General features: G+C 54.6%; 1 protein-coding gene across 1 annotated transcript; it reads right to left on the bottom strand.

Annotated features, from left to right (window-relative positions):
• Nucleotides 1–2,970: 2,970 nt before the first annotated feature.
• Pkdcc (protein kinase domain containing, cytoplasmic) lies at nt 2,971–12,668 on the bottom strand. Its single transcript, XM_021186443.2, has 7 exons — nt 11,843–12,668; nt 7,844–7,966; nt 6,809–7,080; nt 6,166–6,245; nt 5,822–5,926; nt 4,079–4,252; nt 2,971–3,808 (listed from the first exon to the last, which is right to left on the bottom strand). Exons 1-7 carry the CDS (start codon nt 12,479–12,481, stop codon nt 3,723–3,725), a joined length of 1,479 nt encoding a protein of 492 aa, XP_021042102.1. The 5' UTR covers nt 12,482–12,668; the 3' UTR covers nt 2,971–3,722.
• Between the last annotated feature and the right edge of the window lie 355 nt (nt 12,669–13,023).

The raw sequence follows: 13,023 nt of genomic DNA, 5'->3' as shown, positions 1-13,023 counted from the left end.
CCAGGAGAGGCCATTGGAGAAGGTGTAGCTTCAGTGGCAGTGGAAGACCCAGGACTGAAGGGGTCATGCAGAGAAACTGAGACTTGGCACCATGAAGAGAACCTATGAGAGGCTATTGGTGACAGTGCAGCCCAGTTACAGCAGAAGACCCCAGCGTTTTGGAGATGCAAGTAACAGGGGGATGGCCACCAAGAACAGTAACAGGGGGATGGCCACCAAGAACAGCAGCAGTGGAGCGGAGTCAACCACAGCCTTGAGTGCTATAGAGGGCTGAGCTGGAGAAGTGACCCAAGCTCTTTGGAGAATGTGCGAGGATGGTTGGAGTTTGATTTTGGTCTGCTTTGATTGTGACTCTGCTCTGTTTCTTCCCTCTGAGGTAAGAAAGAATTTTACTGGAGCCCACAGTTAAGAGACTTTGAATTGTAAAAGACTTAGGATTTTAAAAAGAGAGTAGATATTTTAAAGGCACTGAACATTTAATGAGTTTGAATTTGTGAAGACTGTGGGACTTTTAAAGTTATTTAGATCTTGGGGAGAATAAGAGTAAGGGCTGCAGCTTACTAGTGACGTGTTTGTGTGTCAGGTTGACAGTGGGGTCAATTGTACTGGCTGGTTTTGTGTGGTCTACTTGACACAAGCTAGAGTCATCCCAGGAAAAGGAGCCTCAGCTGAGGAAGTGCCTCCCTAAGAGCCAGCTGTAAATGATTGATGGAACCCAGCCCATTGTGGGTGGTGCCATCCCAGGGGCTGCTGGTGCTGGGTTCTATAAGAAAGCAGGCCGAGCAAGCCATGAGAAGTCAGTCAGTAAACAGCACCCCTCCATGACTTCTGTATCAGCTCCTGCCTCCAGGTTCCGGCTGGGCTTGAATTCCTGTCCTTACTTCCTCCAGCGATGGATTGTGGTCAAACAAACCCCTTGCTTCCCAACTTGCTTTTGTTCACGATGTTTCACCGCAGCAATAAAATCCCAACTAAGACATATAGTGTAGTCTGGGATCCCTTTCCTGTGGAGTGGCATGGGTGAGTGAATCACTGGTCCTGTGGGTGACCCCGGCCTTCAGAGATGGGGATATGCTGAGAGGAGGACATAGGAGGCTTCTGGATACCTAAAACACCACAGGCTGGATCCTGGCTCCGCATCCCTCAGGACAAACACCCATCTCGTTGCCCAGAGGATTAAAGGAGAAGTGCATGGGAGGGCAGCCGAGAACAATCGTAGTTAGTCAAGCAACTCTCTGCCTCTTGATCCAGGAGCGGGGGCAACCGTGTTTTACATGTCCTGGCCAAAGAATGAAAATGCCAGAAGCTGTTGTCATGGACGGGGGTGGGTGGGCACATTATCCCTAAGTCTCCTAATCCCATTTTCTGCTTTCAAGTTAATCCTCTTCCTAGCTTTTTTCTGTCTGTTGCACACTCCACTCCCCGGGACACTGGCCAGGGAGCCGGCTCATTCTTCCTAGTCAAAGGCAGTGCTGGCTTGGGGGGCTTGAGGGTACCCTAGGCAGGGGTACTCAGACAGTCTGATATGCCTTGCTCCCTGAAGCAGCCCTGGGTGCTCTCTGTGAACACACCACAGGCAGACATTGAGTTCTCAGTTAACTAATGCCCTGCGTGCTCGACTAACCGATAAAACAGTGGCAGTGTTTGCAAATATGGCCACAGTACTGGCTGTGAACAGAATTTCATTCATTCCAAACTCTTCAGGTAGTATTACCCTATAATTTACTGACATATATTCAGGGAGGTTGTTTTAGCCAGCTTAGACAGTGAACAAAGGTAGCACTTCCTAGGACTGCTGGCCATCCTGGTCTGGTCCTGAAGCCTCAAAGACCCTTCAGCTGCACCGTCTCCTCATGTTGTTTCTGTCTTCCTTGACTTGGAAACAGCCTTGAACGCCCCCCCCCCCCCATCCCACCAGGCTTCCCTTCTCTGACATCGCCTGAGGCTGCAGTAGGTGAATGTATTTTTCTCTGCCCACCGCTCCAGGAAAATCATGGCTGCTCCAGTGGGGTGGGACAGAGCAGGTGTCACGGTCTGGTTCTGGTGTCTGTGGGAAGGAGAAAACTATGCTGCCAGGACCCGAGAGACAGGAAGATGTGCATGCGCCATCTGGAGGGGAGAACAATGCTGCCGGATAGTGACACCCCTTTCCTGGGCACGTCTTAGCCTTGCCACTCCAGGTTGCAAATGTGTTTTTTCTCAAGTTTGCAGGACTAAGTGCGGCTGTTTCTGTCCTCAGAGAGGGGTTGTAAGGTAAGGTGTCCAGGTTTGAGGGGAAAAGTATCTGCCGCCCCTTCAGCTACTGGGTGGCTCTTTCTGAGAAGGTTCTATGCCTTGGCTTGTTGCAGTCTCAGCACAAGGATGAGTTCTCCAGCCTGCTTTCTCTTCCCCTTTCTCCCCCAACCCCGTCTCATCATTTTTGCTCTGGTTCATATGCTCCCTGCTAGATGGTTCTTGCTAAATTCAGAAAACTGAAGCTCGCTCTTCCAAAGAGCCTTCTTTCTCTTCACTCTCTATGTATTTCTTGCTGAAGAAAGGACCTAAAAAAAAAAAAAAGAAAGAAACCTGCCCATGAACTTGTGCCGGACATCGGTGGTCACCCAGGTGTAGGTGCACCAGGCAAAGCCTGGAGGTTGCTTGGCTAACTCCTCCTATCTTAATTATCTCTCCATCAGGTAATTGAGATGGCCAACACCCTACTATGGAGATGACACTCTAGGGCTTTGTGCACCGGAAGTCAAAAATGTGTTCAAGTTAGAACCTCCTTGCGGGGATGGGATCCACCGTCACATCTGCTCAGGGTAGGCATCAAGGGCAGAGAGCCTAGAAACCCGCCACCGAGTCTTCAGGGTTTGCCACTGAGATTTCGCTCCCCATAGGTTGCCAAACTCCATCAGACACACCACCAGCCAAACGTACTGCAGGCATATAACTGGGGCTTCTCAAGAACTCATGACGGAGGGGAGCATTTGTCACAAAACATCATTTTATTAATTGATTGATTTTTTTTTACAAAAATAAACAATTTAATGAACGAGAAGTATAAAAGCTTCTGGGTACGCAAACTCCCGGAGGGGGAGGAGCCTGGCCTCCAGGAAGGGGAGGAGCCTGGCTGCGGCTGCGTGGCTTTCACTGAAAGCAAATGAGGCAGAGAGGCCCCAACCCTACCCCCACCCCAGTCCTGGCTCAAATGCAATCTGCTCCTCCACTCTAGTCTTGGCTCATATGGATGCGTGCACTGCTGCCCACGGCCCCGGGGCTGGCCTAGGAGCAACCTCTAGGGAGAGGCCAGAGAAACTTCCCAGTGCTGGTTCACTCACATCTCCACATCCTGCGCTCTCCATTTGGAGCGGAGCTGAGCTGAGAGAACACTCTGAGACTGGCTGTCCCCAGGCAGCTCCTGCCCACGGTGGCTTATGTAGCAGCAGTGTTCTGGCTACATTCTCAAAGCATGAATGCAGTAATGGGCTGCCCACGGGACTGTCCCAGTTAAGACCAGCCTGAGTCCTGCTCACAGCCCACAGCTCCAGGGAGGCAATCGGGTTCCAACCAGTCTGGGACCGAAGCTGGCAAACTCACATTTTAACATTTTGCATATTGCACGTTTTGTCCTGGTCACATCAGTTGCTCTGGGACATTAGCTTTTGTCTGCAGGGGTTTCCAGGTGGGATGCAAGTCACGCCTGCAGCAGGCAAGCCCAGCTGGTCTGCTGAGCCCACCAGTCAACCAGGGGCCTTCACATATGTGGTCTTGCCGGCATCAGGGACCACTTGGTTCCATCCAGTCTTAAAAAAGACCAGCTTCCGACCTAGGGGCAGAGATAAGAGTTTACAGATCTGGGTAATTTTCTTCTTGGAGGTAAGACTACTTTCTATAAAGTGACTGACTTGAAGGATACATATATATATATATATATATGTATATGTATATGTATATATATATAGATAGATAGATAGATATAGATATAGATATATCAATCATCATCTCTGCCTGCCCTCTGGTTTTTCTGAGGGGAGCCCTTCACATCTTTTGGAGAAGTATAGCCACTCTTTTGAGATACCCCCTCCCTCTGGCTCACCTGTCCAGGTGGTCTGGTTGGTGACCACAAAGGCACGACACTGAGCATGGCTCTCACAGACATCTATAGCCTCAGCCAGGTTGAACACGGACAGGAGGCAGCCGCCATGGTGATAGGATGGCCAGCAGCGATAGTCCTCCTGTGTGATGGCACTGTCCGGGATGCGCTGGTACTCTAAGAGTTAAAGGGAAGAGAGTGAGAACTGTGTGCCCGGGTGAGGATGGCTCTGTGAGCAGGGATCGCAAGACTCATTTGCTAGACGAAAGCTGACGTCCAGGCCAGCACACCCAGCCTGGAAATGAAGGCAGCCAGAGCTCTTCAAGCTCACATGACAGCTAGGTAGACTTGGGTTTGAGGGCACACACATCTCTTAGATTTAAGGCCACGTAGCTAGTATCAACAGCATAGAACAAATGGCATATGTGGGCCAGGCACGTACTCAGAGATAACCAGCTGTCTGTGCCGGAGCCCAGGGTGTTTTAGACATTCAGGACCAGGCTTCTCACATATCGTGGTACATGTGCACTTTCATGCAGTATTATTGCAATGCAGATACTGATTTGGGAAGGCCTGGGGTGGGGCCTGAGGATTCCTGACTAGATTCCAGTCCTGTCCACACGGGGCAAGGGTTCAGAGCCCCTCAGACGTACTTGGTCCTGACTTGGCAGAGAGGCCAGCTAAGCTTCTAAGATAGACCCGGGACTCCAGCAAAGGAGTTTGAGGTTAAGAAGCAGGTAGATCAACACAAAATGCCACAATTCGGGGTTCAAGGACTTGAGGGGGGTTGGAAGCTCCCTGTGGTTCAGAGCCTCAGATGCTCAGAGAGTGCAGAGGCTCTTCAAGAGGCTGAGAGGTGGGCCTCTGGCTCACTGGTCTTTCCCACCACCCTAGGAGCCCCAGTTGCTGCCTGATAATGCAGAAGCCCTGGGCCTCTGGCCACCCCACCCTCCTGCCTCCTTCTCCTGCCAGGGACTAGACCAAAGTCCAAGCAGGGTTGCCTGTGATTTATGGCCCCATAAACGGAGTCCTCAGGGACAGAGCCAGCCATTGTTCACCTCGTTAAACTTTATTTACAGGGCTAACGAGGGCTCCCCCACCCCTAAGGCTGGTCAGGCCTCCTTGAAAATGGAGGCTGCCCACCCCATGCCCCCCCCAACCATTGCTTAAACCCTTAGGCTTCTGTAGAGGGACCACTGCCTGTAACAGTAGCTATAGTCCCCCCCCCTTCCCTGGGGGAAACAGCTTCTTGGCTGGTTTCAGAGTAGGCTGCCCCCTCCTCCGGCTGCCCTCCAAGCCCCAGGAGTGCAGAGGAAGGGAAGAGAAGCTAACGTGTGTTGTGATCCAGCTGTGTAACAGGCACTGTGCTAATTGCTTTTACACACCTTGTAGGCTAGTTAATCCCCATAAGAAAGTTTGCTAGGTGAATTATTTTGAACCCAAATTCACAGTTGAGAATAAAAGAGGCCCCAGGGGTAAGTCATACAGCCAGCTCCTTGGAGGGGTTTGAAGCCATTCTTACAGAGGGTGTCAGTGCTCACCCAATTGCTCAAGGCAAAATGCTTGCTGTTTCAGGTTAGTCAGAGGCAGGGCTTCAAAGCGAGATTGGCCTTTGGAGACAGGAGTCTCGAGTCTCGAGTCTCGGAAGAAAGTAAGTAATAGCCCAGTGGGTGGAGGTCACTCACTCACTCTTAATCCTGCTCCTGCCTGCCCAGTCCCAGGGTTCCTGCCCCGTCCGTCACTCACCAGCCCTGCTGCTTGTAGAGTTCTGCAGGTACTGCCCACTCCGGAACAGGTGTAGCACTGTCTCCAGCTGGGCCAGGGTCTCATCCACTCCCCAGGCGAGCTCTCCTGCAAAGTGTGGTATGGTTACTACCACATGCCCGGTTACCACCACATGCCTGGCTCCTACTCCCATTCCTCCCATGGGAAGCCATCCTCTTTCCTTCCCGAAGCCAGGACTTGGTGGCTAAGGAGGGTCCTTACCACAGAATACTATCTTAGAATATAATGGGTCCTAGACCTTGCATGTCCCAGGGTCATTCTTGTCCCCATTTCTGAGAGGGCGGGGCAGGTGATGCGATGCTTACCCGTGGCATTGACGATGCTATCTAGGAGAGGTCGGAGGGAAGGCGGGGCACTGTGTGGCAGGAGGTATGTGAAGAAGAACCTGTGGCAGAGAGGAGGTAGGGGCTCAGGGGCCCAGCCTTTGGAACTACATCCCTTCCCTTTCACTTCCATTAGCAATGGACTTCAACGTGGTCTGGGAAAGAATCCTCAGGCAGGGACTAGGCCTACACTACTTAGCTGTGAGGCATGGGCTTGGGCTCAGTTGTGACTACAGCTGATTTCAGACCAAACTGGGCCCAGAGGTCCATTTCTCTACCCGTCCTCATCTTCCAGGCCACACTGTCCTCTGTTTGACCCCGGTGGTGGAACAGCTCCATAGTTGGGGCTTCTCAGTCGCGAGGAGCTTTGTAAAGGTTAAGAGCTAGGGTGGAGAAGGCACATGCCAGTCCTGGCAGTCCCAGGCTCTGAATGCGACACTATTTTAGGAAGCCTCCAGCTGCCCCTCCAACCTAGCTCTCCTCAGCACTATCTATTCTTAGCTCCAGAGCCACATTCGATCCTGCCTGGGCCCCTCAGTTCCCTAGGTCAAGGTTGTTCTCCCTGGTTGGCTCTTACTCCCCCAGTCCCCTTGGCTGGAGTCCCACCACCACGTATGGTCATTACCTGTAGGCATTGTAGAGGTTCCTTTTCTCATTCATGCCCTCGCACCAGCCCTGGGCCGAGCAGGGCAGGCTGAAGTTCCTGGCCGGAAACTCTAGTGTGCAGTCGGCACCGCTGGTGCACGGTGTCTCCTCCACGCGGGCATCATCCAGGTCTGTCACTTTCAGCTCCCCATTCACTAGCACAAACTGCCGAGGGCGGAAGTCAAGCAGGGTGACCGAGCCCAGCGGGGAGTGGGCTAGGTGGTGGAGGAGGCGGCCAAGGCTGAGGCAGATCTGAGGGTAGTCACAGAGGCTGAGTCAGGCCTGCTGGACTCAAAGGCTCTGGCTTTAGCTTGGAGGTTGGCCTTTCTCTTTTTCTGGTCCCATTGGAAAGGTCATTGGTCTCTAACTGACCCTTGGCTGGACTAATCATTAGGAGTGAGGTAGCAACAGGAATGTTGAATGTGGCCTCAGTTCGTGGAACTAGGGCAGTGGCTCTCAACCACCCTAATGCTGCGACCCTTTAATACAATTCATGTTGTGGTGACCCCCCCTCAGGAAATTATTTTTGTTGCTACTCCATAACTATAATTTTGCTATTGTTATTAATCATAATGTAAATCTGATATGCAATCCCTGAGAAAAGGGTCCTTTGATCGCCAAAGGGGTTTTGACCCTCAGGTTGAAAGGAAGAATCCAAATGTGTAAAAGGTGTGTGTGTGAGTGCATGTCTGGGCACACACTTGTATGTGTGTCCACACACCTATGCACACACTTGCCCTCATGAACCCATATGTGTGTACACTCACTCACATAAATATGCACGTGTGCTATGGAGAGCAGGGAGAACAGCAGGAACACAAAAGGCCAGGCTCTCTGTCCTGTTCTTTTTTTTTTTTTAACCCTTTGGCCCATGGCCGAGCTAGTGTGTGCCCCTCCCTCCTTCCCTCCCTCCCTCCCTCCCTGGCTGAGGAGTTTAGGCTGCTCTGAGAGGTTGCCTTCTAAGGGAGAACCATCCCTACAAAAATCCCAGGCCTGAACCCTCCTCCCTGCTTACTCGGAATCGATCCTCCCAGGAAGTCTGCAACAGCTGGATCATCTCCACAGGGGCACCCAGCTCTGTGATGGTGGTCAGCGTATCCGGGATGCCCTCACTGTCCTGGTAGCAATAGCCATAGAGCTGGGGGAGAGCCAGGGCAGGTCATTAGGTCACAGGGTAGGGAGAACAGGGAAGAGCCTGGGAAGTTTGGCCTCTGTTTCTTAGTTTCTACTGGCATGGTGACACTAGTCCTTCACCTCTTGTTAAAATCAGGGAAATGGGCAAACTTAGCTACCATGTCCCTACCAGGCACAATGCTAAAGGTATTATGGGCTTAATTCAGTTCTTATCTCTAAACTTCATTTTACTGTATTGTTGTGGTGTGGTATGATTGAGCGCGTGCGCTGAGGTCAGAGGATCACTCTCAGGAGCCAGTTTTCTCCTTCCACTGTGTGTTCTAGGGAGGGAGTGCAGGCCATCGGGCTTGGTGCCACGCACGTTTAACTACTGAGTTATCTTGCTAGTCTTTCTGATTCTTGAAATCGCCTTGGTGGCATGTAGCTAGGGCCTCTATGCCTGATTTGGTGTGGGGAAGTTGATTCAAGTGAGGTTAAATAGGTCATACAGCTAATAAACACAGAGCTAGGATTCTAATGGGTGTCGCCGGGATTTCACAATCTGGCTTTCCTGCTAATACACGGCTCAGCAAATGACCATCTGATTCCCTCCCCTCCCACAATCTGTGTGGATGTCTCTACCATCTCAACTCTCTAAAGCCAGAGAGGCCCGTCTGGTGTTCTGTGCATATGTGTGTAGGTGACATACAGGAAGAGCCAGAGAGAGGTGGTTCTCAGGGAAGGTCTGTGTGAGAGGATGATAAGTTGCTATGCATCTCTCTCTCCTCACCCTGGGGAGGGTCCCTGGCACCACCCGACTAGGCAGGAAAAGCCTTGAACATTAACACCCACTTCAGCATTCTCCTAGGGTGGCCTGCTTCTCAACATTTCTCCCAACACACTGCATAGCTCTGGCTTACAATGGATGCCAAACAGCCAGCATCCTATGGAGCGGGAACACAAAGGCTGAGTTGTCCAAGCCCTACAAGGGAAAGTGAAGATCTCTGTGGCGGAGGGTTGAGATGGGGGACAGGGAGCCCATGGCCTAAATGTGCTGTACACAGCAGCTCCTCTTGCCCACATCCTCCCCAGCTGCCCTGCTTGCCCCGAACACCCACACTCCTCCCAGGAGCCCCGATCCTGTCCCACCAGAGAAGATAGACTCAGTCTTAGTCTACCAGATTACCTGGGCTGTGCCTTGAGGGACCAGGGGGCCACCCTTGGGACCCTCTTTCTCTCTCCCTCCATATCCCCAGTCAGCCCAGGAAGGCCCCAGACTCAGAATGGACTTTGGGGACGGTAAAGAGCAGCCCTGAGGCCTGGTTCTCATTTTCTTGCTCCAGTGTGAGCCTTTGTGGGAAACTTCTGAAGGTTATTAAACACCCAGAGGTCGTTAAATGCATTATTAACGAGGTATTAATCAACACCCCTCAGGAAAAAAAGTAAAAAGACACCATTAACCCCCCCCCCCCACCACCACCACCAGGAAGCATGAAGCTGAGGAGTTGTATCTTTTGTTCTTTTGGGGAAGAGAAATTCAGTCTAGCATGGTCAGAATCTGCAGCCCAGGCTGGCCTGGTGAGGTCCCAGGATGATGGGGTGGGGAGAGGGAAGACTCTTGTGCCCTTTGACCCCGAGTGGCAGAGGCATCTATCCTGGGAGGAAGAAAGTATGTGGAGAATAAAGAGGGTCCAAAAGACAGAAAGATCCCCAGGTGACCAGAGTCTGTGCTGGGCAAGGCACAGTGGCCCTCCATGGCTGCCCTGTATTCACTAGGAGAGCCCACAGTATAACTTCAGGCTGCCCAGAGCTGGGTCTCAGGAGCCTGCCATACTTTAGAAAGTCCTCTGGCTCCTCCCTAGGTCAGCAAACAGTCAAACGGTTTTGAATTTTTAAATGATTAGGAGCTATTAAAACAACGTGGTGTCTGGTTCGCGGCACACACAGTTCTAAGGCCTTTTGAGCAGGAAGACCCACTGCAGGCTGTGCTGGCCACAGAGGCAGCCAGCCTAACTGAAGAAGTCAGAAGGGACATGGCATGGTCGTCAAGAGAACGAATGAGAGGATCTCATCCCCAAAGCTGTCCCCAAGTCCCCTAGGGACTTCCACTTTCTCTAGGACTCTGAATCCTTCTGTCCTAGGGGTGTTAGCTCCTCAGACTGGGAGTCTCACAAACAATTCTGAGAGATGCCATGCTGGAGAGGGCGCGGGTGAGACATGTTCCCTTGTAATGTCTTTCTCTGGTGCCCTCATTACTAGGGGTGGGGGCAACGTTATAGACAAGGACCACTCTATGGTTCTGGTTGTAGGTGTAGTCGGATCCTGGTGGAAATGTGTGGTGAGGCCATCGAGGGAGGAATCCCTATGGCTAGGAAGGCCCACTGAATGTCAAACCTCTCCTGAGAAATAGCCTTGAACCGTTAACAAACCCCGAATGCCCCGCTAAGTCACTTGGTCAAGGCCTCTCCATCCTCCTCAGAATCTGGCTGGCACCTCAGGGTTTCCAGAGAGTTCCCAAGAACCCAGAAGAGGAAAAGAAAAAACAAGATCCTCCCAGTTAGAATGGCCCCGTAACCAGCCGCTCACTCCCTTAAGCTCCAGTCGTCACAGCGTTAGCCAGACATAAACACACACAATGGGTGTTTGGGACCAATGCAGGGCCTGGGACCTTGACAGAACTTGTCACAAGAGTCTGGCCAGGACTGGGGGCATTAGTTCTAGGGAGACTTGGAGCCACTAGGAGTGCAAGTAGTGTTGTGGCCTCTTTATTCTGTGGTCCACAGATCCCTCCAGGCCTGGGGCCCCCTTCTCAGTGCTGAGGGAAGAAAAGATGGACTGCTGTGCCTCTGGCCAGCTCTTTGGGTATAGAAAAGTGACTCTGAGGGTGGGTGGGTGGTATGGACAGCTGGGGGGGGGTGTTGCACACACTTATGTCACCCAGCCAAGAGCAGTCAGGGGTCCCCTTTCAGTCACCTCACACATATGCATAGAGAGCAAGTAGTCTTATCCAAGGCAGAGAGCTCAGAGCGGGGGAGGGGGGTTATGTTTGGATGGCGGTGGCATTGTGAAGGTCTGTTCTAAATGCAACCTTGGATGGACGAGATGTGGGGGTGCATCCTTCCTGCCTGTGCCCCCAATGAACAAGGACAGAGTTTCTCGCTAGGAAAGTACGCCTCTTGGCTAAGCACACTTGCAAGAGTGTGGTATGCATACTAGCAGACCTTGAGTCTTCTGGCCTACGATCCTGAGGCTTCTCTGTGGTTCCGTTGGACCCACTTGAAGTCCCAGGGAAGCCTGTGGTCACTTCTGGGAAAGGCTGTGTATTTTCTGGCCTCTTTTATCCCTTTCAATGGCCTGTGAGCCCAGGGAGAAATGAGGGTCTCCCTGAAGATCAAGTCAGATCCATGGTCTCCTTTTCGGCCCCTCCCATACCCACTGAGGCTTAACATCACCTCCAAAGCCAGACGTGTCGCTGGACTTTGAAAGAAGCGTGGTTCAGGCTCTACCAATATGGGGGATCCTATTTCTGCATCTGGGAGCTGACTGAAGCTGGATGTTGGAGTTGGACTCGAGGTCACTATGACTGGAGATAATACTCCGCCAGCTTTAGCCACCAGCAGGGTCCTCTGTGGTCACAACTCCTAATCACTGCCTTATCAGCTTGGGACCCTTCTGGTCCTTGCCTCTGTCTTTACGGGATGCGTGTAAGCTGGTACAGGGTTCTACCCAAAGGGTGAGAGAGCCCGGCAGGGTGGTGCTGAGTGTGGTTCCCTAATCTGGGTTCTGCACCTAGCTGCAACTGGGCAGTCTTGGACGCCCTGACACTTATTTACTCCGTAAGACCAAGGAGTCTTTCAGAGTGGCCAGCCAGCCCCCTCATCCCGGAACCCCACGGTCGTACCTGCAGCACGTTGGGGTGCCGCAGCCGCTCCAGCAGCACCATCTCTTTGAGCAGCTTGTGGGCCGCCAGGCGATAGCAGCCCCTTCGCGCCCCGAACTCGCGCACGCAGCTGCCCAGATCGTGGCCGCTGAAGTCCACTGCTTTAAGCGCCACCGCGGCGCCGCCGGGCAGGCGGACCCGGTACACAGCCTTAGTGTAGCCTGAGCCCACGTACTGCGCGCCAGACACGTTGCGGAGCGCGGCGCAGCCTAGGCGCGGGCCCGGGCCGGGGGAGCCCGGGCCGGGAGCAGGGGGCCAGCCCGGAGCGCCGTCGGGTGGGGGCCGGACCCGTGGGGGTCGGGGACGCTGCAGGCCCGGCCCGCCCGGAGCCAGGTCCATCAGGCGCCGCCGCTCCGGCCGGCCGGCTCCCGGCCCCGGCCCCCCGCGGGAATAGCGCTGCACCTCCTCGTAGCGCTCCCGAATCTGCCGGGCCAGCTCCCCACGGCCCCCGCGACGGCCCGGGCCCGGGGCTGCCGAGGACCCGGGGGACTGGCCTGGCCGCGGAGGCTCCGAGCCCGGTGCGAAGAGCACGTTGAGGACGGAGCCCAGCAGGAAGGAGGCGCAGAAACCAGCGGCTACGGCCGCCCGCCGGCGCCGCATCGCTCCCCTCCCCCCGGCCGGCCGCGCGCGGCTCCCCGGCCCCGGCCCCGGCCCTGGCCCCGGCCCCGGGCGGCTCAGGCTCCGAGGCGACTCGGCTTCGCGCCGCGCCGGCCCCCTGCCCAGCCCGCGCGCATGGCCCGGGCAGCCCCGACCCCGGCCCCCGGCGGGCGGCACATCGGCCTGACACTTGCCTCCCTCCCGCCCTGCCCCCGCCGCTTATAAGGCCCGGAGCCACCCCCGCGCCCGCCCCTCCGCCAGCGCCTCCCCGCGCCCGGCCGAGCCAGTCCTCGGCGCCGCCCCCTCTGGCCGCCCGGGCCGGCCTTCCCCGCTGACTGACAGCGGGACCTCCTCCCGCGGCCAGCCGGGCCTGGGAAGCGGCGCGGAGGCGGCTCCGGCCCTGCCCGGCGCGCGGCCCCCGAGCTCAGGCTGGGGAGCGGGGGAGGGGGAGGGGGCGGCCGCGCGCAGGGCTTTCAAGCCCGAGGCCAGGCTGGATAACGGGACCCGGAGGCCGAAAGGGGAGCTGGCCGACCGGGTGCGGGGAG

Source organism: Mus caroli, chromosome 17, assembly GCF_900094665.2.
Source record: "Mus caroli chromosome 17, CAROLI_EIJ_v1.1, whole genome shotgun sequence".
In the NCBI taxonomy this organism is placed as follows: Eukaryota; Metazoa; Chordata; class Mammalia; order Rodentia; family Muridae; genus Mus; species Mus caroli.
The sequence above is the reverse complement of the archived record's forward strand: the minus strand, read 5'-3'. Positions and strand labels throughout refer to the sequence as shown.

Coding starts and splice junctions, on each gene's coding strand:
- Pkdcc (XM_021186443.2), bottom strand. CDS start 12,481: ATGCGGCGCCGGCGGGCGGCCGTAGCCGCTGGTTTCTGCGCCTCCTTC. Junction 7,081..7,843: donor CCTGGGAGGATCGATTCCGA/GTAAGCAGGGAG, acceptor GACTACCCTCAG/ATCTGCCTCAGCCTTGGCCG. Junction 5,927..6,165: donor TAGCATCGTCAATGCCACGG/GTAAGCATCGCA, acceptor CACACTTTGCAG/GAGAGCTCGCCTGGGGAGTG.